The following is a 25,761-nucleotide window of genomic DNA, read 5'->3' on the forward strand; positions in this document are numbered from 1 at the left end:
TGGTAATCTAGTTGATATTAGTTTGGACTGTCATTTGTCTGGACTTGCATTTATTGCCATAATAATGTTTTAATAATTTGGTAATCTAGTTGATATTAATTTGGACTGTCATCTGTCTAGACTTGCATTTATTGCCATAATAATGTTAATAATTTGGTAATCTAGTTGATATTAGTTTGGACTGTCATCTGTCTAGAATTGCAATTATTACCAAAATAATGTTTTAATAATTTGGTAATCTAGTTGATATTTGTTTGGACTGTCATCTGTCTAGACTTACATTTATTACCATAATAATGTTTTAATAATTTGGTAATCTAGTTGACATTAATTTGGACTGTCATCTGTCTAGACTTGCATTTATTACCAAAATAATGTTATAATTATTTGGTAATCTAGTTGACATTAATTTGGACTGTCATCTGTCTAAACATTCATTTATAATGTAAAGCTAAACATATTTTCTTCACAATATGACCATATTTTCTATACAGTAGGATTGTATTTTCTATACAGTAGGATTGTATTTTCTATACAGTATGACCATATTTTCTATACAGTATGATTGTATTTTCTATAATAATAATAATAATAATAATGAGGACTTTGTATAGCGCCTAATCTTTAGAAGCTCTAAGCGCTTTACAACATTAGACAACACCTATAAGATAAAAAAACATAATAATATTATTACAAAAACAAACATCATGAAATTAGAAAAAAACATTCAAAAAATAAAAGACATGCTGATAATATTTCAGGTATGAAACATTATTAGGTCTTTAAGTTTGTTCTTGCAGTCGAAATAAGCGAGTTTTGAGAACCCTCTTGAATGTGATCACTGTGTCTTTGTGTCTAAGTTAAGTGGGCAATTCATTTCATGTTGCTGGGCCCTGGTATACAGTAGGATTGTATTTTCTATACAGTAGGATTGTATTTTCTATACAGTATGACCATATTTTCTATTTAGTAGGGTTGTATTTTCCACACAGTATGACCATATTTTCCATACAGTGTGACCAGTTTTTCTATATAGTGTGATCATTCTTTCTAATCAATATGGGCAGATTTTCTTACATGTCATATCTAGTGACTTAATTTCCCAGACTGAAATGTTCAGTAATATATGCAGGTCTCCAAACTGAGTCAGGGTGATTTACATGTACATTTTACTCAATCACTATATAGAGGCTGAGATTTATAACTGATTATTAGGGCAAATCAGGTATGAATAATTAGCTACTCTCCTCAGTTGCAGCTAAATTCATAGATTCTCATAGATATTCCCTTCCCCCTTTTATAGTGCAGTCTCTGCCAGTACAAAGAGATATTGTACACCATGGTCTTTTTTCATTCAGATGTGAAGCAGTAAGTGCAGATGGACAAATCGTGGAAAAAGTGGATTCAAAAAAATGTCAGGCACACCAACGGCCTGTTGACAAGCAGTCATGTTATGCTCCCTGTGTGAGTGACTGTGTTCTTAGTGATTGGTCAGAGTGGTCACTGTGCAAAGAGGTAGGTTCCATAATGTTAGAGCATAAAACAAGAATAAAAAACCATACTACAATCCGTAATTTGATACAAAGAGGAACCTCATTAATCCAAACTCCATTTATCTGAAAAGCTTGTTTTTGAAAAAATTTCAATGAGAATTGGATTCCTAAAATTTAATTTGCTCTGTTAATCCAGAAATTCTCATTCCAGATCTGGAAATCAAAATCGGGACAAAAGTGTAAAAAATTCTTGTAAATTTGATAATCCAGAAGTAATCTGTCCACAAATAAGAATTATATATGAACATAGTCAGTTGGGTAACAGATTCACCTATTTGGAAAGGTGTCAATTTATCAATTTGTGGTCAAATTCTAACGGCATGTTAAAGTTATAGATTGATCATGTGATCATGTGTCTGGAAAAAACTTCAAGAAGGGAGACCATATTATAACCAGGAATTGTATGAACAATGTCAGATTTTACCACTTTCCAATGGGCATGTTAATAGTTAAATAAACAAACTAGGATCAAATCATCCACACTTTTGACATTACCTATGGGTGGCAAATTATGTTTGTTAATAAAAATATTTTTTTACAAATGGTATGTAACAATCACAATTTGTTAATGGCTGTGTAAATAAAGTTGATTGATTTAAGCTTTGGACAGTATATGGCTTCATTTCAGAATAAAAGCAACATCAGTTATTATATCTGCTCATTAGCAGATATAACAATTGTAAAATAAAAGTTATAAAACTGACTGCATTTTATTAATTTACCATAATGCTTTTTACTGCAAGATATAAATTTGTATTCATTGTACCTTTTTACATTATATGCATTATGGTGACACCATCAAGCAAGTGTAGATGACTTGAGATACTGGCTGGTATAAAAATATTTGCCAGCAATTGTTTGTACAAGTGTATATTATATAATAAAGTGAGATAAACAAAAGTCAGTAGATGTATTCCTTAATTATTTAAACCCTTATATATACATGCACAGGTAGCAAATACATGCACATGTATATTATTTGATGACATTGTAAAATAAAAAATTTCATCATTCAGTTATCCAGATATCTGTACATTTTCACTGGGAACAAATGTGAATGGATTGACGAGATTCCACTGTATTTGAATAAGCATGAAAAAAGAAAAACTGTTGCTTATCCATGAGTTCCCTTCAGCCAGATGCATGCATGGCTCCATGTAATCTTCCACAGGGTAAAGAAACCCTGAACTTTCCTTGTTATGCCAGAATGAGAAAAAGCTCTTTTATTTTCAGATGAGATGAAGTCTTGTGTCACTTTGGTAACAAAATAACGTAATGTTTAACTTTTAGAGGACACTTTCATTGGCTGGTTGAGATACATGTCAATAATGATGTGTTGAATTATATTCTTTCAGGTTTTCAGTATTATTTTGACTTGAATGTTGCAGAAAAACTTGTTAAGGAAACTTTCGAGATAGGAAGAAATGTTTTCACATTTGAACTTTTATGAAGTTTTATTGAAGCAACTTCTATTAGGAACAGAGATACAAAAGTGTATAAGAATCTTTTTGAATGAGAATATATTTCCTTCAGACTGAAAGAGGGCAAAGTGTATGGGGAAAGGGTAGGGTACTAATGTCTTATCTCCATATAAGGACTTCTGTAGTAAACAACTGTCATTTGCATGTTAAATTCTTAATGCCACCTGACCTCTAGTTAAACAGGCTTTCTGGAAGATTCTGTGACATCACATGATTGCACATTAGATGTACCCTAAAAAGCCAGTCAGAAGCAAGAGAATATTTAAAATTCCCCCAAATGCAAATGGCTGTAATCTTTACAATCATGGAATGCAGATTGTCAGAAAACTGTGTGAAAATGTGCAGTATTTGGAAAGTCTGTTTTATAAAGAACAAAGAAAACCTCAAGACAATCCCAAATGGCCTGCACAATGTTGACAGTGATCACTTAGTTTGAAGCTCATCTCTGGGTGGTATCAATTTTGCACACTAACCCGGGACTCACTGCTTGATGTGTTCAAGTATGCAAGAATGTTGCTGTTTACAATTTTATAAAATAGAAAGAAGCAATAAGCTCCAAATATTGAATTCAAAAGCTTCACATGAAATTATGTCAGTAGAAAGTTTTTCACAGCTAGCCACATTTAGATACAGTCTGATGGTGGCATGATAGTTTAGTGATAGCATGTGTAAGTACATACTGAGTTACAGGAAAAAGACTTAAGCCTTCATGAAGTGTTGCTAAATAATAAATGAAATAGGTCACATACGTTTCTCAGACATGGCTGTTCTTTAAGGCAGAATTGATAGATCTCATTAAACATTTAAAGCTGCATGTACAGTAATTCCTCATTATAAATCTTCTCAGGATTGCATTTTCTTATAATCAATGTATTGTCATGGATTGCATTAAATTAATTAAGCTTCATTTTGTCATTGCTACTTAATTTGATTCTAGTTCTTGCCTAATCATAGCCAATTATAATAGGAGTTCACATTAATAAAAGTAAATGTATTAGCCAATTATAATATGAGTTCACATTAATAAAAGTCAATGTAAGCCAGTTATAATATGAGTTCACATTAATAAATGTATATTTTGTACTTTGTTGCTTGACAGTGACTATGACTAAGTCTGTTTGAGCATCCTTCAATATAAGGCTCCCTCACATACAAGTCTTTCATGTTGTAAATCACTCAAAGGATGATGATGCTAAATGTAGCAGTGTTTACAAACAAGAATATTATCATCTTGACATTATTAGGGAATATAATTTTTTTTAATGAGTAAGCTTAAAATACATTGCATGAAAAAGAATTCAACACTCTTATCTAATGTCTTTTGCAAGCTTGACATTTCATGAAGTATAAATCATTTGAGATTTTAAACAGTGTTAATAATATTGGTATTTCAGCTGTAACTGTGTCTGAAATTATATATTGAAAACTGCCAGATTGTAAACAAATAACATCTTCCAGTTGTATTGAACAGTACAGTGGTTCTTTAAGATAATGCTCTTCATGTAGCCATGATTTGTTTCTCCATTCTGTCTCAGTGCAGTGAACAGCTACATTACTACATTAGTAAAAGGAAGTTACAAAATTTTATACAATTTAGATATTTAGATTGTACATGTAATGCTTGACAGATTGTGTATTATATTAAATTAATGACTGTTGTCATACAAAATGAAGAGAGTTTATTTTTATTAACACATTTCTTGTGCAGATTGATACACTAAACATTGTTGGGGTTGGAGGTACTGTAGAAAACAGAAAGACTGATCCAACAGACTTTAGAGCATAACATCATTAAACAAAAGATTTTAATGATTACAAGTTTATTTGTAAAGATTTTTTTGTATTTTTATTTCTATAGTAAAGCATGAACTTTTGTGTGTTGGCAAGCATGCTATGTCAGTAAAAGATGTTACACACAAAGTTCTGTTAGCACTTTATTTCAGTCAGCGCTCATCAATGTTTGAATCACTGCTTGAACAGATTTATTACTATATTTAATAAATATGATGTTTTTTGAAAGATGTGCACCATTTGTTTTTTAATTTAACATGTATATGACATTGTATGAGTGACATGGAATATCAGATAGCATGATACTGTATGTGTGACACAGAATATAAAATAGCATGATACTGTATGTGTGACACAGAATATGAAATAGCATGATACTGTATGTGTGACACAGAACATCAAATAGCATTATACTGTATGTGTGACAGAACATCAAATAGCATGATACTGTATGTGTGACACAGACTGTTAAATATCATGATACTGTATATGTGACACAGAATATCAAATAGCATGATACTGTATGTGTGACACAGAACATCAAATAGCATGATACTGTATGAGTGACACAGAACATCAAATAGCATGATACTGTATGTGTCACACATAATATCAAATAGCATGATACTGTATGTGTGACACAGAACATCAAATAGCATGATACTGTATGTGTGACACAGAACATCAAATAGCAGTGTATGTCATGTAAGTTCAGCCACTGACAATTTGCATGATTCATGTGGAAAACTGATTATAAAAAGTTAATACTTGAGGATTACTTTTTGTTGTGTGCAGTTTATTTTTTGGCATTCTTGATGGCATCTTCTCATTGTTTATTAATACTTGAGGACTACTTTTTGTTGTGTGGGGTTTATTTTTGGGCATTTTTGATGGCATCTCCTCATTAGTTACTAAGACTTGAGGACTACTTTTTGTTGTGTGGGGTTTATTTTTGGGCATTCCTGATGGCATCTTCACATTGATTACTAATACTTGATCACTGCATTTTGTTATGTGGGGTTTATTTTTGTGCATTCTTAATGGTATCTTCACCATGATCACTAATACTTGAGGACTACTTATTTGTTGCATGAGGTTTATTATTGGGCATTCTTGATTGCATCTTCTCATAGATTACTATTTCTTGAGGACTACTTTTTGTTGCATGGGGTTTATTTTTGGATATTCTTGATGGTATTTTCTCATTGATTGCCAATAATTGAGGTCTACTTTTTGTTGCATGGGGTTTATTTTTGGACATCCATGATGGCATCTTCTCATTGATTATTGATACTTGAGGACTACTTTTTGTTGTGTGGGGTTTATTTTTGGGCATTCTTGGTGACATCTTCACATTGATTACACAAATGTGTACTTGAGGACTACTTTTTGTTGTGGGGTGTTTATTTTTGGGCATTCTTGATGTCATCGTCTCATTGATTAAGGGCAGATTTCCTTCCTTAAATGGAAAAGAAAGTAGTTCATCATTGTTTGAGTATCATTTTTCTCCAATTGATATATTTCAGCATCTCATTATGACATATAAAAATAATTGCATCCATAGCTGTTCCCATGTTTTAACATAGACTCTGTTAAGCTGGGATACTTATAATGAGGACAACTATATTGTCCACTGGTAGTCATGGTTTCCATACTGGGGTATATTATGTGGAAAAATATAATTGTACCTATACAGTGGGAATCACTGAATGTTCCTCATGGACTGTGTTATAATAAGGTATATTGTAATGAAGGATCACTGTAGTTTGAGATTATGAGAATTTGTTTCTTTTAAATTCAGTAAAACCTGTCTCTTTCAGCCATTACTGCTTTTTGGGGATCCTGACTCACTGGTGCCACACAATTTCAAATAAACTATCTTCTATATATTTAAAGCTAAATACTTTGCATTCACTGCTAGATGTGACCTTATTTTTTTATCTTTCTCAAGACTAGAACGGACAATTTCTAATACAGATACATTGCTTCTGGGCTCATCAGAGCACTAGATAAGAAGTAATTTTGCATTGCTAGCAATTTAACTTGAAATACTTAAAAAAAATTAAACAAATGAATTTAAATGTTAGCATTTTGTTAAAAAAAATGTCAGCATATTGCATCTGCTGTAAGCACAGTAAATATTGTATGATGGCACATTTGATCAGTAAAACAAATTATGTTGCTTAAAATTCCAGAAACATTTACTCAAACCAAACCATAGAATCAAATGCACCTCAAAATTAGTCTTCTTCTTTAAGCAAATTGACATTTTTATTTGATGACAAAGATTCAGTTGCATAGCACAAGTTTTATGTTTTGTGATGTTTACAGAAATACCCCATTCAATTTATAAGAATGTATTTACTTCCAAACCTGGGAGTAAAATACTGAATTCATTCAATTCTTATTTCAAGCTTTGTCATTGTATGATCTGTTTCTTTAATATGTTGATATAAAGATTAAAAATGAGACCTTCATACATTTCAGTTATGTGATGACAACATGCACTATCAGGTCAGAAAACGACAGGTTATGCGACGTCCTTTCCCCCTTCACCGATGTAACAGCTCCCTAGAGGAGTCTCATCTCTGTATTAAGGGAGATAACTGTATAGAGTATAGATGGGAGTTTTCAGAATGGATGAGTTGTCTGATTAATAGTGGTTTAGATGAGTGTGGTGTAGGTCATATGCAACGATATGCCATCTGCAAGAACCATTTTCATGAAGAGATAGATCATCATATGTGTGAAAAGGTTCTTGGCCCAGTTTATGAGCCCCTGGTTGCTTCTTGCCAAGTACCATGTAACACTGACTGTCTTCTCACTCACTGGACCTCCTGGAGTGAATGCAGTCACACCTGTGGATTAGGTATTATATAGTATAGTCAGTATTTTGTCTTGTCTTACATATTAGTGTCTTTACATCTTATCATCGAAATTACAACACCATGTCATAAATATCATATGTCACTTTTTGCAAGATGTTTCATGGCAAAGTCCATATGACATTGATTGCCACCCCATTTGCTAAACCAGTAGGAGTAGATGTAGTAAAAATGATGTTGTAGAGTGATTCTTTGTTCTATTTCATATTGGTCAAAGAAATCAGTGTCATTAATACATGTCACATTTTTGAATGATGTGTCATGGAAAAATCCATATGACAATGATTTCCACCAGATTTGCTAAAACCAATAGAAGTGTACATAGTCAGTAGTGAGGACTACACAGAGTCTTCATTCTGTCTCATATTGACATTAGACATCTGTCATAAATATATACCACTCAGTGGCATAAAATGTGCATCAAAATTAAACATTTAAAATTCATTGAACAGTATAGATTCTATGCTGAATCAAAGAGAAGACATAGGTATCACTGAAATTACATCATCGTTTTCAAAAAAGCATTTATCAGACATTTAATTGCTTAATAATAATGTAAAATCTTGAGGATAGGGTACATTCTAGAAAATAGTATATGGAAGAAAAAAGCATTTTGGACTATCTTGTTGCAAAAGTATGTGTGTATGTATATCTATATGTCTATTGTTTATATAGATTTTGACTACAAGAACAGATTTAATAATGTTTACTCCCTTAATTATTGTCAGCATGTTTTTGTTTTAATTTCTTGGTGTTTTTGTTCTTGTAACCTTATCATGGTATATGTTCTTATGTCTTATTTTATGTTGTAAAGTGCTTAGAGCCTTTAAAGATTAGGTGCTGTACTAAGTCCACATTTTTATTATTATTATACAAAACTAGTTGAAGAATGTAAAATTTATTCTTCTGACAGTCATTATTTTCATTCTAATTAAAAGTGATTACCATGACTAAATACTATGTTGTGATTTTGCCTTTCTGTCATGTTGTATTTTCTTTATTTAATGAAGAATTTTAAGTTTATGCAATGTGTTGACTCCACTTGATAACTTAAAAATAATAAAAAATTGACATGATATTGTATTGTGATGTATTTCAATGTTGATAAACACTTATAATTTTTTTCTCAAAAATATGCTTATCTTCATTTAAAATTATTTCACTGTAATCATATTTTGTTTCATTTACTTTAGGTACAAGCTATAGAACTCGTGCCATTGTACAGGAGCCGCAAGGGAATGGTAGAGCTTGTCCTGCATCACTCCAGCAGCACAAACCCTGTCTCAACCAGGGATGTTACTCATGGGTTGTCTCCCCTTGGTCTGCGTGTACTTCTGAGGTAAGCAGCAGTTTTTTTACCACAACGACATTGGTAGGGTCACTTTATGTTCCTATGCCCATCCATATTTTCGTGTCTGAACAAATCACACCTCGATTAAGGCTTGTGCTTAAGTCATTTCAGTATGCAGAAACAATGTCCTGGCTCCTGTTTCACTGAACAATTCAAGATGTCATCCTCATATTGAGATTTTTGAAGATCTTCCCTGTTACTTATTTGGAAACAATGATTCTTTCACAGAACATCCAGAACACACTACAGATTAAAACATATAAAATCCTGAATTTCACCTAAAGGAGTCATTACTTATTTCAGGGGAGATTTCAAATGTCTTCCTAAATTTTTCAGTACTAAAATGTTTCAAGTTGTTAAGTATTTAAAGCAAAAAGTAATTTTGCATCCTTTCCATTGTCTCTGCCTGTGACTAAAAATGCAGGTTTTATCTGGAGAATCATGAACAACACAACTTAAAACCTCAATATGAACAGTAATGAAACTGAGACCAGACCCCACTTTCTTTAAATGTCTCAACTAGTGCACATACTCAACTCCTAATTTGTTCACTCAGTAAATTGTGTATGAAGTCAAATTTAAGGTCAGTTCAACATAAGCCCCATGATTGTAGATGTAATGCAGATATCAAGTTTACATTTGTCAGCATGCAAATGTTGAGCTATTGAGAATCTTACATGTATGTTCATTTAAAATAAAACTGATAAACTGAATCAAATAAACTGCCAATCAGAAGGTTGAAGACAATAAATGTGTTTCCTAAATTTCTTTTAAAATGAACACAAATGTAAGATTCTATTCATCACATGACCAAACATAATACTGATTTTATTTCACCAAACTATAGAAAAATTAGTGAAATGAATTTTAAATACATTCGGATGTCTCAGTCGTTAACCTTTCTTTTGTATGACATTATGATGTAATTTGTGACATCGTGATGTAATTTGTGACATTATGATGTAATTTGTGACATAATGATGTAATATGTGACATTATGATGTAATTTATGACATTATGATGTAATTTGTGACATTATGATGTAATTTGTGACATCATGATGTAATTTGTGACATCATGATGTAATTTGTGATATTATGATGTAATTTGTGACATCATGATGTAATTTGTGACATCATGATGTGCTCTTACACATGCTATACAATGTACAAATTATGATGTGTTGTTTCAGTAAAACATACACTTCCTCCTCCCACCCCAGAATGCACTTTCAGGTATCATGGTACCAATTGTTTTTCCATAGACCTTAATACTAATGTTTTGTGAAATAAACATACTTTCTATCCTACCTCAGCATGCATGTCACACACTGTCATGGAGAACAATGTTAGATTGTCAGTTTGACAAGGACAGAACCAGATACTCCATTTCATTTAAGAGAGATAACTCTGCTGGAACTAGACAGGGGTAAGAGTTATCTAGTCACAACTGATGCATTTTCAGCCATGCATACCACATTTTAAAAATATCATAAAAAAACAAACTATGATCTAGATATGAATAACGTCTCACATGTTGCCAACAAGCTCAACTTTTTTTAAAGCCTAACAGAAAGTACAACTCCTACATAATGCACCAATCACAGCTAGTGTTATTGTTTATTTCTGAATACATTGTTCCCTACACCTTAAGCTCTGCCCACCTGGGATTGTACAATTGGTACCGTTATACCTTCAGAAATCAACCAACCTACGACAGAAGCAGTTTAAAAGAATTATGATTCAATGTGTGATGTGTTTTAATAAAAGAAAACATTGCCTCCCATGAAATCATATTTTATGTTCAAATACATTACCCAATCATAATACCTTAGGAGAACTACTACTACTTCACAAATCCAGCCTTCCCAGGCCAAAATATTTAAGTTCAAAAGATAAAGGTTATCTGCCCACCTTGGTGGCAGTTAGAGTGATATCCCCATGATACCAGGATTGGAACCAAAACCTGTGAATTTGTCAGTTACTACTTCTTCTTGTGCCAAGTAGCATGATCTCTACTGACAGTTAGGCCTCACAAATCAATACAAACAGTTTAGAATTCTTTTTACCTCTAACAAGTTGGAGTAGTTTCATCTTTGGAGAGAAGTATAAGCCATCTATAAATTTCCAAATTTCTGTTTTCCTTATCATCGATGATAAAGTTTTCTAACTTTTATTGTTATCACTTTGCTGTCTTCACACACTTATGAATCTTTGGTACAATCCTGCATGGGTCACAATGGCATTCCCTCTCATTACAGTAACTCTTATATTAACAAAGCAAGTACATGATATGGAAAAATACAGTCATATTGCTGTGGAATTTCTGCTGCGTTTGTAAGTTTCCTATATTATTTTGTCTTAATATCAGATCACAGTTGTATACATGACACTTTACAGATTTTCCTGCATAGAATGTCGTTTGTCCTGTCCATAGGTAGCCTTATCTCATAATGGATGTTACATTGTCTGCTTCATTAGTATCAGTAATGATACTTCATGGCCTTTTTAATGTGCAGCTTTTGTGTGTAATATAGAAAACATATTTATATTATTGTATAGCTTCTGCTGTGTTAAAATACATACAGGTAAATTTTCTATGCATGTTTAACTCATAGCATCCAGCAAAAACATGTAGTTACTATAAGTGACACTTCAATGATTTTACCTGTATGGGCAGTCAAAAGTTAGCCTTCCTACAGGTAACTTGTTACTAGAATTGTTTATTTTGCTTGTGCTTCTTACAGGAGTTACTATGAGCAATGTTTAAGTGAGTTTACCTTTATAGGTAGAAAAAATTGGCCTTCCTATAGGGTACTTGTTATTATTAGAATTGATTATTTAGCATCCACATTGTCACATTGTAAATATTAATAGTGACGCTCTAATTCTTTACCTGTACAGGCCATGTGTGCCCTTTTACAGATATCGATAAAAGTAGTTAACTCTGCGCAGACACTCAAAAGTTCATACAGCAGGACACTCACTGCACTATTTGTATACATGGTCTGCTCTATATTATCTAAAGATTTTGACCATGACCAATCTGACAACCACTCAACCTGTGTAGTTTTCTTTGGTTGTCATTCCTTGAATACTTGTCAGACTTGGATATTATGGATAGAAGTCAAACTGCAGCAGTTTTGGGGGTTCTAAGAGGAACGTGCAAAAGCATTGCTTTATGGACTGAAACATCAGCTTCTATTCAAGGTTTGTAAATTATATCATTTACTGCAGAGCAAGATGGAGAGCAACAACAGCCTCAGTTATAGTTATGCAAATCAGAATTATGGACTGGCTACATGGATTAATATCCCATATCCCATATATCAACCTCAGGAACTGTACAACTTCATGCCAGCCAAGATGGCCATATTCCTTCATGGCTGAACTCAGTTATATAACTCTGATCATGAAGGGCCACTGCCACAATCAGTCATATAGTAACAGTCACCAGAATAAACAAATTTGTCCATTTCCATGACTCACATAGTGCTGCTAGGTATTTCCTGTGTATGATACCCAAGAATCTACATATACAGCAGACTAACCTGCATAGTGCTGCTAAGTACTTCCTGTGGAGGATGCCCAGTCTATACGAGCACTCTCATGGATTAATCTAACCCACAGAGTACTGCTAGCCACTGTGGATGATATCCAGTTGATGTAGGCACTCTCTTGGATCAATCTAACCCACATAGTACCTCTTTAAACTTCTAGCCTACAGTGTCCATCTTGGTACCTCAGTTTCCAAGAGTTGTCTCTTCACTTACTCTCAAACCTCTGCCACCCAAAGGGAGCCTCTACTTAGCAGCACCTTGGAATTAACAGGATCTAACTCATAACATGCTGCATGTGTAGTGAGCTGCTATTATAAACATTCTTTTCCATCTACTTTGCAGGTAGCACAAAAGACATTGGCTTCACTACCCTAATCCAAAAGCAATGAAAACTGGTCCACAAGTTTCCCTCAGTCAGTGCCCTCTTTAGCCTTTGCCCAGAGTTCTTGCAGCTACAAATGATTTGGTTATCAGCCAAAGCAAATTCAGTCAATTATTTTATGCTGTTGGGGTTACAGTGGAATGCAACAATGGGTTCTAAATGTTATCCATTGTGGAGACTACACAATCAGTTTTAACTTGCAGAAGTCGTGACTTCACGTCCCCACTCACACGGCTTCCAGAGGTTCTGTGATTCACCTACAACAGCCTTCAAAACAGCAGACTGGTTATATTTTGGAGAATGACATAATTTCACAAGTTACCCTCCTTCACATTCTCAATCTCCGTGTCAACAAGGACATCTTCGACCTCGTACCCTTTCAAGATTTTGATGGACTAGCTTAGGAATCAATATTTAAGTACAAGAATATGTGGGAATGAGAATTAAATGAATGCAATGGTAGATTCCATGCCTATACAGAGTTAGAGAATTAATTCACCTACTGTTTTTTTTTTGTTCAATGCAGCAACAGCTGCTTTAGTACTAGGTTGCTTTCTTGAACTCTCATCACAATGATTCTGTGGTGCAAACAGAGGCTGAACCTTTGACCATTGGACCAACTTTCACAATCTGCACAATATGAGGTTGCATCTCAAAGGCAAGGAAACCAGTCTGGATTCAGGTTGTGGATACCTCTGCAACTACAACCTCTTGCAATCATGATTGGTATGAATGGGAACACAGAAGACTGGGGGAGTAAGTCTCTATAGCATTTCATAATGCCATAGGAGTGTGGCCTCCACAGCACAGAAGACTGGGGGAGTAAGTCTCCATACCATTGCATGATGCATAGTAGTGTGGCCTCCACAGCACAGAAGACTGGAGGAGTAAGTCTTTATACCATTTCATGATGCTATAGTAGTGTGGCCTCCACAGCACAGAAGAATGGAGGAGTATGCCTCTATACCATTTCATGATGCCATAGGAGTGTGGCCTCTGCTGCACAGAAGAATGGAGGGGTATGTCTCGATACCATTTCATGATGCCATAGGAGTGTGGCCTCTGCAGCACAGAAGAATGGAGGGTATGTCTCGATACCATTTCATGATGCCATAGGAGTGTGGCCTCCGCTGCATCATTATTTACATATCAATATTTATTAGATGTAAACGTTTTTTGGAAAGATTTTCCTTGGTGGCTGGAGAACCTACATGGTAATGGAGTTTTCATTCTGTCTGACAACTCTGCTTTGGTGGCTTATCTCAAACAGTAAAGTGGAACCAAGTTTTCAGACCTTTTTATTCTTGTTTGGGATTTTCTAAAGTAGTGTCTTTAATGAAAAATCCACATCTAAGATCAGCATGTCCTAGGCTGGCAAATGTACTAGTGGACCCATTGTCCCACAAAAGCAAATTAAAGCAAACAGAATGGTCTCTTCATCACTGGTTTTTCACTCAATAGATGCTAGATGGAATTGACCTTTGGTGGACCTATTAGCGAGAAGGTGGAATGCCAAAATCCTAACCTTTGTCTCACCAGTCGCAGATCCAAAAAGCCTGGATAATCATTGCTCTTTCTACAGATTGGAACAACCAAATATATACATTTCTCAAACACCTCAATGTCTGAACATGATACAGTAAGCAAAATTTGTCCTTACCCCGATTACTGGAATCAACTGGAAAATCTTGGATCAACCACATCAATCTTCCCTCAACTGCATTAAGCAACTATGATGGCAGGTGTTTCATCCCAGCCTTGAGTTACTGAACCTGGATGTTTGGACCTTATTAAAATACACCCTTAAGAACAGCCAGTTCTCACAACAAGTGGTGAAAATCCCTCAAGTGAGATGACCATCCAGCTTTGGGGAGTTTTCATGAAATACTATTAGAAAGAATTAGTTTGAATGTTTTTCTTATGGACTCAAAAATCAAACATTCAAATAATCACAAATAGAAAGCTGCATACTTTTAATTTCTGCATCAAGATAATTATAAGAATTAGATCAGTGTTATGATTAGGTTATTAACACATCATTTCCATTTAATTAATTATTTTTTTGTATGATGATAAAAAGCTTGTTCTTATATTTTCCCCATTCAAGAATGAGCAAGTGATAGGATACATGTGGACACACATAATGCCCCAAATTTGCTGGAAATTAAAATCTCTGAACATCTAAGATTTGACAAATTTCCACATTATTATTCATTTCAACTATATGTTGAGGCCAAATTAATTAATAACAGCTGTCAAATTTCTGTTTTTAATTACCATACGAGCTGTTAGGTACAACATGCCAAGTCAAATGGTTTCTTTTGATAGCAATACATTTTTCCCAAGATGAAACTGAAATAATCTTTTGATGCTAATATTTATGAGTGTTTACAATGGTCACTGCCTTGACTCTGAAGAACATCTCCTGAAATCATGTATTTTCTAGAGAGAGATCATTTAATTTTGTAATTGGGGTGGGTTGGATAAATGCTTGAAAACAATTGTTTTGCTCTGATTTGTAGTATAAAAAAGGACACTATATCATTCCTTTTTTATTTAAAACAAATTTATCTTGTGATAAATGAATGAAAAAATCTTATCCTAGATGGAAAGAACAATATGGTCCTATAAATTAAATGGCCAGTCCATTACAATACACATACAGTTGTTGTTGTTGTAGGGTTTAATGCCATTTTTCAGCACACGATAGGCTATACATGGAGGCCAGTATTAATGGTGGAGGAAGAACCCGGGAAAACCTCCAGAAAGAACCACCGACCCACGAGAAGCTATTGGCAGGCTTTCTCACATTCCCACATTGGCCAAATCTGAGACTCGAACCCATGCAGACAGAGATGAGATGGCAGTGATCCATAACGGAGAGTGCTTTAGACCACTCGGGGCCCCCCACACATACAGTTAGAATAGAACTAGTTCACAGTTGTGTACATACTCAGCCCTGTGACTGGGTTGCTGTTGCTTTAGAACTAAACACGTAGTTCATATTTAAGTATAAATTCATCATTTTCTGTTGTTGTTTATTTTATAGTCAGGAGTGGTTGTCATCTGGAATTTAATTGTTCATACCTTAGAGGATTACTTTCACATTTAAACAGTAGGATAAATTTACAATGTTTAAGACAATCTCAACAAGGTGGACTTCTCATCAACTCAGTTTGTTCAGATTTCTTTGAATAAAGTAAAAGCTTAAACTTGTTGCAAATGGAGTTGATCAAACTTTTTGAAATGTACAAGACTTTTGAAATTATTTTTTTTATTGTCCAGATGTGTGATTGAAATAAAGATCACCAATTCTTGAAATAGTATCTGATTGTAAATCACTCTTGTGTATTGGCTTTCAAATGTTAGCCAGTAATATCATAACCAGCCCCTCTATGGTGGAGTTCCGATCAATGTTGCTGTCAAGGCATGGTGGTGATTAGTAGGCATTTATTGCTCTTTTGCAGAGTAAAAGTGGAGGGAATTAAGACCCGACCACGATTAAGTCCCCCACCATGATAGTGGAGTTTGAAAACAATCACATAAGCTGTACTGTAGCTTGTATCAGTTCCATGAGTGTGCATATGGGATGGAGAAGCCTTGAGTAAACTAGCATCAAAAGCTACCAAAAATTTTTAATTTTCAGCTCACACAAATTTAAATTTTCTGTAACAATGTCAATTTTTCTGACCAGACATATCTATTATAGTTTGTTTAAGTGATATTTAACGATATCTGGATATGTGTATAGTCTGATAAATATGTTTAACAAACAAAATCTGAAAATGCATCAGTGCTTTTCAGTGATGCTTTAGGATTGCATAACTACTAGAATCAATAAACCAAGGAGTCCAGTTATTCAAGTCTGTCAGGCCTCAGTATAAAAGAATCAATTAACCAAGGAGTCCAGTTATTCAAGTCTGTCAGGCATCAATATAATAGAATCAATAAACCAAGGAGTCCAGTTATTCAAGTCTGTCAGGCCTCAGTATAAAAGAATCAATTAACCAAGGAGTCCAGTTATTCAAGTCTGTCAGGCATCAATAAAATAGAATCAATAAACCAAGGAGTCCAGTTATTCAAGTCTGTCAGGCATCAATATAATAGAATCAATAAACCAAGGAGTCCAGTTATTCAAGTCTGTCAGGCCTCAGTATAAAAGAATCAATTAACCAAGGACTCCAGTTATTCAAGTCTGTCAGGCATCAATATAATAGAATCAATAAACCAAGGAGTCCAGTTATTCAAGTCTGTCAGGCCTCAGTATAAAAGAATCAATTAACCAAGGAGTCCAGTTATTCAAGTCTGTCAGGCATCAATAAAATAGAATCAATAAACCAAGGAGTCCAGTTATTCAAGTCTGTCAGGCATCAATATAATAGAATCAATAAACCAAGGAGTCCAGTTATTCAAGTCTGTCAGGCCTCAGTATAAAAGAATCAATTAACCAAGGAGTCCAGTTATTCAAGTCTGTCAGGCATCAATATAATAGAATCAATAAACCAAGGAGTCCAGTTATTCAAGTCTGTCAGGCCTCAGTATAAAAGAATCAATTAACCAAGGAGTCCAGTTATTCAAGTCTGTCAGGCATCAATATAATAGAATCAATAAACCAAGGAGTCCAGTTATTCAAGTCTGTCAGGCCTCAGTATAAAAGAATCAATTAACCAAGGAGTCCAGTTATTCAAGTCTGTCAGGCATCAATATAATAGAATCAATAAACCAAGGAGTCCAGTTATTCAAGTCTGTCAGGCCTCAGTATAAAAGAATCAATTAACCAAGGAGTCCAGTTATTCAAGTCTGTCAGGCATCAATAAAATAGAATCAATAAACCAAGGAGTCCAGTTATTCAAGTCTGTCAGGCATCAATATAATAGAATCAATAAACCAAGGAGTTCAGTTATTCAAGCCTGTCAGGCATCAATATAAAAGAATCAATAAACCAAGGAGTCCAGTTATTCAAGTCTGTCAGACTTCAATATTACAGAATCAATAAACCAAGGAGTTCAGTTACTCAAGTCTGTCAGGCATCAATATAATAGAATCAATAACCCAAGGAGTTCAGTTATTCAAGTCTGTCAGGCATCAGTATAAAAGAATCAATAACCCAAGGAGTTCAGTTATTCAAGTGTGTCAGGCATCAGTATAAAAGAATCAATAAACCAAGGAGTCCAGTTATTCAAGTCTGTCAGGCATCAACATAATCTACCAAACAATTATCTGATCTGCTAAATTTTTTAAAAACCATACCGTTTCATTGGACACAATCACTGGAATGGAACAGACCTGAACAGACGTAATGACCAGAATCGATGGTTAAAATGATTGAATTCATCTTTTCTGTAACTTACTTCACTTTTTTTTAGATAACTGCACATCCTTCATTGTCTTCCCTTTTGATGTTATTTCTTTTTGTTTTTAATACAAAGAAATAATTTATTCACTTTTAAGTAACACACAAAATTTTTTATAATTATTCCTGTTCTGTTGTAGCTTCAACAGAACCAGACATCCATGAACACAAGATGCAATTCAAATTAAGAAATGGGTAAATGGAGACAAAAAACTACCATTTTCTTCTGTGCTGAATATAAATAAAAACTATAAGCTCCATCTATACCTGACATTGGTTAAATTCGAAGAAATTTGTTAAATTTGAAGAAATTTAGAGTATTAGCCATCTCAATAATATTGATGAAAATTTAAGAATGAAATCTACTTAGTCAATTGGTATGTTGTTTTTGTTGTTTTCTCAAGGCCATTTACATAATAAAAATATAAATGGCTTGATGTTATTTCTTATTCAAGCTGAGAAAACAATGCCACATACATTAAAAATGAGGTAAACTTAATGCTCATCATTGTTATTATTATTATATACTTCTCCATTCCATCCCTTTCTGGTGACTCTTTCTTCCCATACTGGTTGTCTTGTTTTCAATACATTAGAACGTATCTAAATTTGTTACATGCTTATCTAATTACTATGCTAATTGTGTGTCAATCTGAGAATGTGTATACCACTGTGAAATTGAACTGGGAGACCGAACTCCATGATAGCTAACCTCAACATTTCTGGCTGTTTCATATTTGAAGTGTAGCAATTACAGAGTTCAGTGACAAATAATATTAAGAAAGGAGCAATTTTAGGCTTGTGGAAATTGGAGTCTGGGCATGTGGAATTTGGAGTCTGGGCTTGTGGGAATTGGAGTCTGGGCATGCGGAAATTGGAGTCTGGGCATGTGGAAATTGGATTCAGGGCATGCAGAATTTGGAGTCTGGGCTTGTGAGAATTGGAGTCTGGGCTGGGATTCAGCCATTTTTGGTTTTCTTAGTAGACCATATTTTAACATGCATTTGTACAAATTTCTTGGTGAATGTAAGGTTAAAACTACAATAGAATAATAGAATGCCTGTTCTGTTGTCCAGTGTACTAACCAAATTTAGTTTAACAACCATTCATGTCAAACCAAAATATCAAGATGAATAAACAGTTGCCTACCTGAAAAACAATGTCTTGAAATGCACTACGAAACCTGTCAGCAGCTTGTCCCATGCTACAAGATGCACTTCAAGGGTTAATAGCTAAATAAAAATTACATACAGCACATAGTATATTATGATATGCATGACTTTGAACTAGTTTGCTGGATTTCTTGTCATCAGTGCTTTCCAAGTGTGTGAATTCTTACAAATTTGACACAGTTGGTACTCTTGTGTGCCCTGGCAGCATTTCTGACACCTTTATATATTGATTCACTATGAGATGAATCACTAAGATGCATTAGAAAAAATTATTAATGTTTTCTGATAATCTCACCTGTGATTTCTGGTTTTGTTGACAACACACACCAGAGGTGATTTTCCTAACTGACACCTCCTCTTTCAGAGGTTTTTTTTTAAAAGTGCTTTATTTGAGGGTGTGTGAGGTGATATGTTTTACTGGAATATCCTAACATAAATAACACTTGTCATGTGGTAAAATAAATTGTACTCAGTGCTCAGATATTTTATGCAAATGGGATCAGCTTTTATCAATTTAGCATGATGCTCACACCCCGAAACCAATTGATATAAGATTTACTGATTTATTGTAAATACCAAGTTTAGTTTGCTCATCTTTTCCTGCACTCATATATTCACCTTTTGCTTTACATTGTGTATTATCTTAAACAATTGAACATAAATAAAGCCACTAATTGATTGTTGCATGATTATTTTTGTGATATTGTGTAAGAAAAGCTGAATTATCATAAGTAAGTCAAGGGTTATTGTTGGCTGTACAATAAGAGTATTCTGTCAGTTAGGTGGGATGGGAGAGTTACCATAAGTAATGAAAGAGTTATTATGAGCCATACAGTGGGCAAGGGGTTGATTTTGTCTTATCTCTCACAATATGTTTTGATTGAAAGCAAAACATGAGTTTTCAGTTGTTTAAAAATATTGTAAATTTTAGGCTTCATTGGATAATCTTGAGGGTTAAAATTTAATACAAGCTTTATTTCATTCCATGTGGTGCTTGTTTGCACCCTATCTCAAAATATTCTGAAAAGCATTCCATTTAAAATGTTTACAGTGACAGATTCATCTTGAGACAGATTTGAAATGAATCAAAATGTCTAAGTGGCATTGTACTCTGAGTGAATGATCATCTGATGTAATGGAAAGTTAGAATATTTTTATTTGACTAGCAGAACTTAAATCTGGACTGAAACTAATTACTCGATTCCAGTAATCTCAATGGTTAAATTTGTAGCCTTAAGTATAAACCTGACTTTTTAAGACTGTGTTTGTGACCTGTGCTCAAAGCAGTACCAGTGAATAGGATGTGAATGTGACTACAGTGGATTCCAGTTTTTGTATGAACCTTAAGGTGCAAGAGGAATTGAGTTCTTATACCCAACATTTTATTGAAAATTTTAATGTAGCATAATGGATTTTTTTTATATTCACCATAATGTATGGTGTTGCATGTGAATGCTTAACTCTAAAATAAAAGTCTAGGTACACAAGAGTTAGAACAAGTCAGCAGCACAAAACAAATACCTGCTATAAAGAATCTACTTGAGATGTTTTCATATAAGTATCTCATTACAGACAGAAAGTTGTCTTTTCTTTAATTCAATGTAAAAGAGTTATGCTGCATTATATTATGATTTTCTGTTTATATGTTCCTTTAGTTTTGTTTTTGCATGTAATTTTTAATGCCAACCCATCCTAGTTCCCATGAAACGTACTGGTAGATAATGGTTGCTTGTCTTTTTTAGGTTGGAGTGTGTGGTTATGGGGTACAGACAAGGAATGTTACATGTGTTGCCAGCAATGGTCTGCCAGTTAATGCTTCACGTTGTCCACCAGATCTCAATGTTGTTGTCACTCAGGTACAGTGGTCCCTTTTCTGTAAAGCTCTTAAGTTTACCACTGACCCTCATATCAAGGGTATTGGAGCTGAGGCAGCAGGGACAGCACAGTTGCTGCCTCAATGATTCATCAATAGAACATCCCTCTGTTCATTACTTGTAATAGAACATCTCTCTGTACAAGGCTTGAAATAGAACATCCCCCCTGAGCAAGGCTTGTAATAGAACATTCCTTTTATGAGGCTTGTAATAGAAAACTTCCTCTGTACACTACTTGTAATAGAACATCTTTTTGTACAAGGCTTGAAATAGAACGTCCTTCTGTATGAGGCTTGTAATAGAAAACTTCCTGTGTATCAGACTTGTAATATAACATCTCCATGTACAAGGATTGTAATGGAACATCTCTCTGTATAAGGCTTGTAATAGAACATTCCTCTGTACAAGGCTTGTAATAGAACATTCCTCTCTATAGGCTTGTAATAGAAAACTTTCTCTGTATGAGGCTTGTAATATAACATCCCCATGTACAAGGCTTGTAATGGAACATTCCTCTGTACAGGGCTTGTAATAGAACATTCCTCTGTACAAGGCTTGTAACAGAACCTTCCTCTGTACAAGGCTTGTAATAGGACATTCCTCTCTATAGGCTTGTAATAGAAAATTCCTCTGTACAAGGTTTGTAATAGAAAATCTCTCTGTACAAGGCTTGTAATGGAACATTCCTCTGTACAAGGCTTGTAATGGAACATTCCTCTGTACAAGGCTTGTAATAGAACATTACTCTGTACAAGGCTTGTAATAGAACATTCCTCTGTATGAGGCTTGTACTAGAACATCTCTCTGTACAAGGCTTGTAATAGAACATCCCTTGTACAAGGCTTGTAATAGAATATTCCTCTGTACAAGGAACGTAATAGAACATTCCTCTGTATAAGGCTTGTAATAGAACATCCCTCTGTACAAGGCTTGTAATAGAACATTACTCTGTAAGAGGCTTATAATGGAACATCTTTCTGTTCAAGGCTTGAAATAGAACAACCCTTGTACAAGGCTTGTAATAGAACATCCCTTGTACAAGGCTTGTAATAGAACATCTCTCCATACAAGGCTTGTAATAGAACATTCCTCTGTACAAGGCTTGTAATAGAACATTCCTCTGTAAGAGGCTTATAATGGAACATCTTTCTGTTCAAGGCTTGAAATAGAACAACCCTCTGTATAAGGCTTGTAATAGAACATCCCTCTGTACAAGGCTTGTAATAAAATAGTCATCTGTACAAGGCTTGTAATAGAACATCTTTTTATATAAGGCTTGTAATAGAACATCCCTCTGTACACAGCTTGCAAAAGAACATCCCTCTGTACAAGGCTTGTAATAAAACATCCCTTTGTACACAGCTTGTAATAGAACATCCCTCTGTACACAATTTGTTATAGAACATCTCTCTGTACAAGGCTTGTAATAGAACATCCCTCTGTACAAGGCTTGTTATAGAACATCTCTCTGTACACAACTTGTAATAGATCATCTACCTGTACAAGGCTTGTAATAGAACATCCCTCTGGTCAAGGCTTGTAATAGAACATTTCTCTATACAAGGCTTGTAATAGAACATCTCTTTATACAAGGCTTGTTATAGAATATCTCTCTGTACAAGGCTTGTAATAGAACATCCCTCTGTACAAGGCTTGCAACAGAACATCTCTCTGTACACAACTTGTAATAGAACATCCCTCTATACAAGGCTTGTAATTGAACATCCCTCTGTACACAACTTGTAATAGAACATCCCTCTGTACACAGTTTGTAATAGAACATCCCTCTATACGAGGCTTGTAATAAAAGATCCTCTGTAAAGGCTTGTAATGGAACATCTCTCTGTATGAAGCTTGTAATGGAACATCCCTCTGTACACAAACATCCCTCTGTACAAGGCTTGTATTAGAACATCTCTATGTACAAAGTTTGTAATAGAACATCTTTCTGTACAAGATATTTAATAGAACATGTTTCTTTACAAGGCTTGTAATAGAACATCCCTTGGTGGCTTCCTCACTTGTTTATCTTCCATGAACAGCATTAAAAAGAAGGAGTACTATAATACATTTACATATTTATCATTTCTAGCATGCACACCCATTGTAAGATACAGATGTATGACTTAAGTTCTAAAACTGATAAGTTAATTACAGTATCATATGAAGTCAATGATATGACAATTTGATTTAATGTATACATCAGTTAAATACAGTGTCATATGAAGTCATTGATATGATAATTTGATTTAATGTATGCATCAGTTAATTACAGTGTCATATGATTTAATGTATAAATTAGTTAATTACATTGTCATATGAAGTCATTGATATGACAATTTGATTTAATGTATAAATCAGTTAATTACAGTGTCATATGAAGTCAGTGATACGACAATTTGATTTATTCTATAAATCAGTTAATTGACAGTGTTATATGAAGTCAGTGATATGACAATTTGATTTAATGTATAAATGAGTTAATTACAGTGTCATATGAAGTCAGTGATATGACAGTTTGATTTAATGTATAAATGAGTTAATTACAGTGTCATATGAAGTCATTGATATGACAATTTGATTTAATGCATAAATCAGTTAATTACAGTGTCATATGAAGTCAGTGATATGACAGTTTGATTTAATGTATAAAGCAGTCAATGGCAGTATGATATGCTGAGATATTGCATGAAAATCAGATTACTTTATCAAACATATTGTAAATTTATTATTTTCCTGGATAGCAATTTTCATCTTTTTGTGTGCAAATAATAACATTTTTCTTTGTATTCAAATATTGATTAGAACTAGGCTTGTACTGTTGTCACAGAAGGATCATTGTTCAACTCTTGTTAAATAATGAAAAAGAAACAAAAAAATCTTTTTCAAAGTTATTAATATTGGTAACAGTTCTGTAAAAGAAAATGATAAAATCAATGAGAAGTAAATAAGACCTTTCAGAAATCTTGTCCAATTTATCTGCCATAAATCAGTCATGCAGGTTTTCTGTTGCTAAAAACCAGTTTGATCACAAAAAATGTGTCATACATTGTACTAGAAAGATTAGCTCACCAATATACAAGTTTACATTTGATAAAGGGAGTCTACAAGTACAAATGTTATGAATTTTTAAATACTTATTCAGCTATTAATTTATTGGTAATCAGTGACAGGGTTTCTTCACCATACTTTTTTCTAAGTTAAATCTTGCATGGGGATTGGACACTTTTCCCCATACTTCATTATGTAATGACACTTAGATGGGGATAGGGTACTTTTCCCCATACTTCATTATGTAATGACACTTAGATGGGGATAGGGTACTTTTCCCCATACTTCATTATGTAATGACACTTACATGGGGATAGGGTACTTTTCCCCATACTTCATTATTTAATGACACTTACTTGGGGATAGGGTACTTTTCCCCATAATTCATTATGTAATGACCCTTAGATGGGGATAGGGTACTTTTCTCCATACTTCATTATGTAATGACACTTTTATGGGGATAGGGTACTTTTCCCCATACTAAATTATTTAATGACACTTACATGGAGATAGGGTACTTTTCCCCATACGTCATTATGTAATGACACTAAGATGGGGATAGGGTACTTTTCTCCATACTTCATTATGTAATGACCCTTACATGGGGATAGGGTACTTTTCCCCATACTTTTCTAAGTAATGACATATGACTTGAATATGTTGCAAATTGTTGTCAACTATCACCCCAAAGATTTTTTCTTGGGTAATGTATATCTTGTACATAAAGATGTTCTATTACAGGCTGATTTCATTCATTAAGATTCAAATTGTTATTTTCCAATTTTGTTCTTGTTTTCTTTGTAGCATAGGATACTTTTCCATACTTTTTATGTAATGACACTTACATGGGGATAGGGTACTTTTTCCAATATGTTTCTAAGTGATGACCCTTACACAATGATAGGGTACTTTTTCCAATATATTTCTTAGTGATGACCCTTATATAGGGATAGGGTACTTTTTCCCATATGTTTTTTCGTGATGACCCTTACATAATGATAGGGTACTTTTCCCCATATATTTCTTAGTGATGACACTTACATGGGGTTAGGGTACTTTTTCCCATATGTTTCTAAGTGATGACCCTTACATGAGGACAGGGTACTTTTTCCCATATGTTTCTTAGTGATGACCTTTACATGGGGGTAGGGGCCCCGAGTGACCGAGTGATCTAAAGCACTCTCTGTTACGGATCACTGCCATCTCACCTCTGTCTGTGTGGGTTTCGAGTCTTGGATTCGGCCAATGTGGGTATGTGAGAAAGCTTGCCAGTAGCTTCTCAAGGGTCGGTGGTTCTTTCTGGGGATTT

General features: G+C 34.2%; 1 protein-coding gene across 6 annotated transcripts in view; it reads left to right on the forward strand.

Annotated features, from left to right (window-relative positions):
- The window catches only part of LOC149791897 (thrombospondin type-1 domain-containing protein 7B-like), a 151,674-nt gene that overhangs the window by 77,290 nt on the left and 48,623 nt on the right, over positions 1 to 25,761 (forward strand). For all 6 annotated transcript variants that reach the window (XM_089970409.1, XM_089970412.1, XM_089970411.1 and 3 more), the window contains 4 exons: positions 1,359 to 1,515; positions 7,313 to 7,694; positions 8,904 to 9,049; positions 21,270 to 21,383. In XM_089970409.1, the coding sequence (XP_089826535.1) occupies positions 1,359 to 1,515; positions 7,313 to 7,694; positions 8,904 to 9,049; positions 21,270 to 21,383 (799 nt within the window). The remainder of the gene's footprint in view (positions 1 to 1,358; positions 1,516 to 7,312; positions 7,695 to 8,903; positions 9,050 to 21,269; positions 21,384 to 25,761) is intronic.

This window comes from Sinohyriopsis cumingii, chromosome 9 (assembly GCF_028554795.1).
Source record: "Sinohyriopsis cumingii isolate HCF-2022 chromosome 9, ASM2855479v2, whole genome shotgun sequence".
In the NCBI taxonomy this organism is placed as follows: domain Eukaryota; kingdom Metazoa; phylum Mollusca; class Bivalvia; order Unionida; family Unionidae; genus Sinohyriopsis; species Sinohyriopsis cumingii.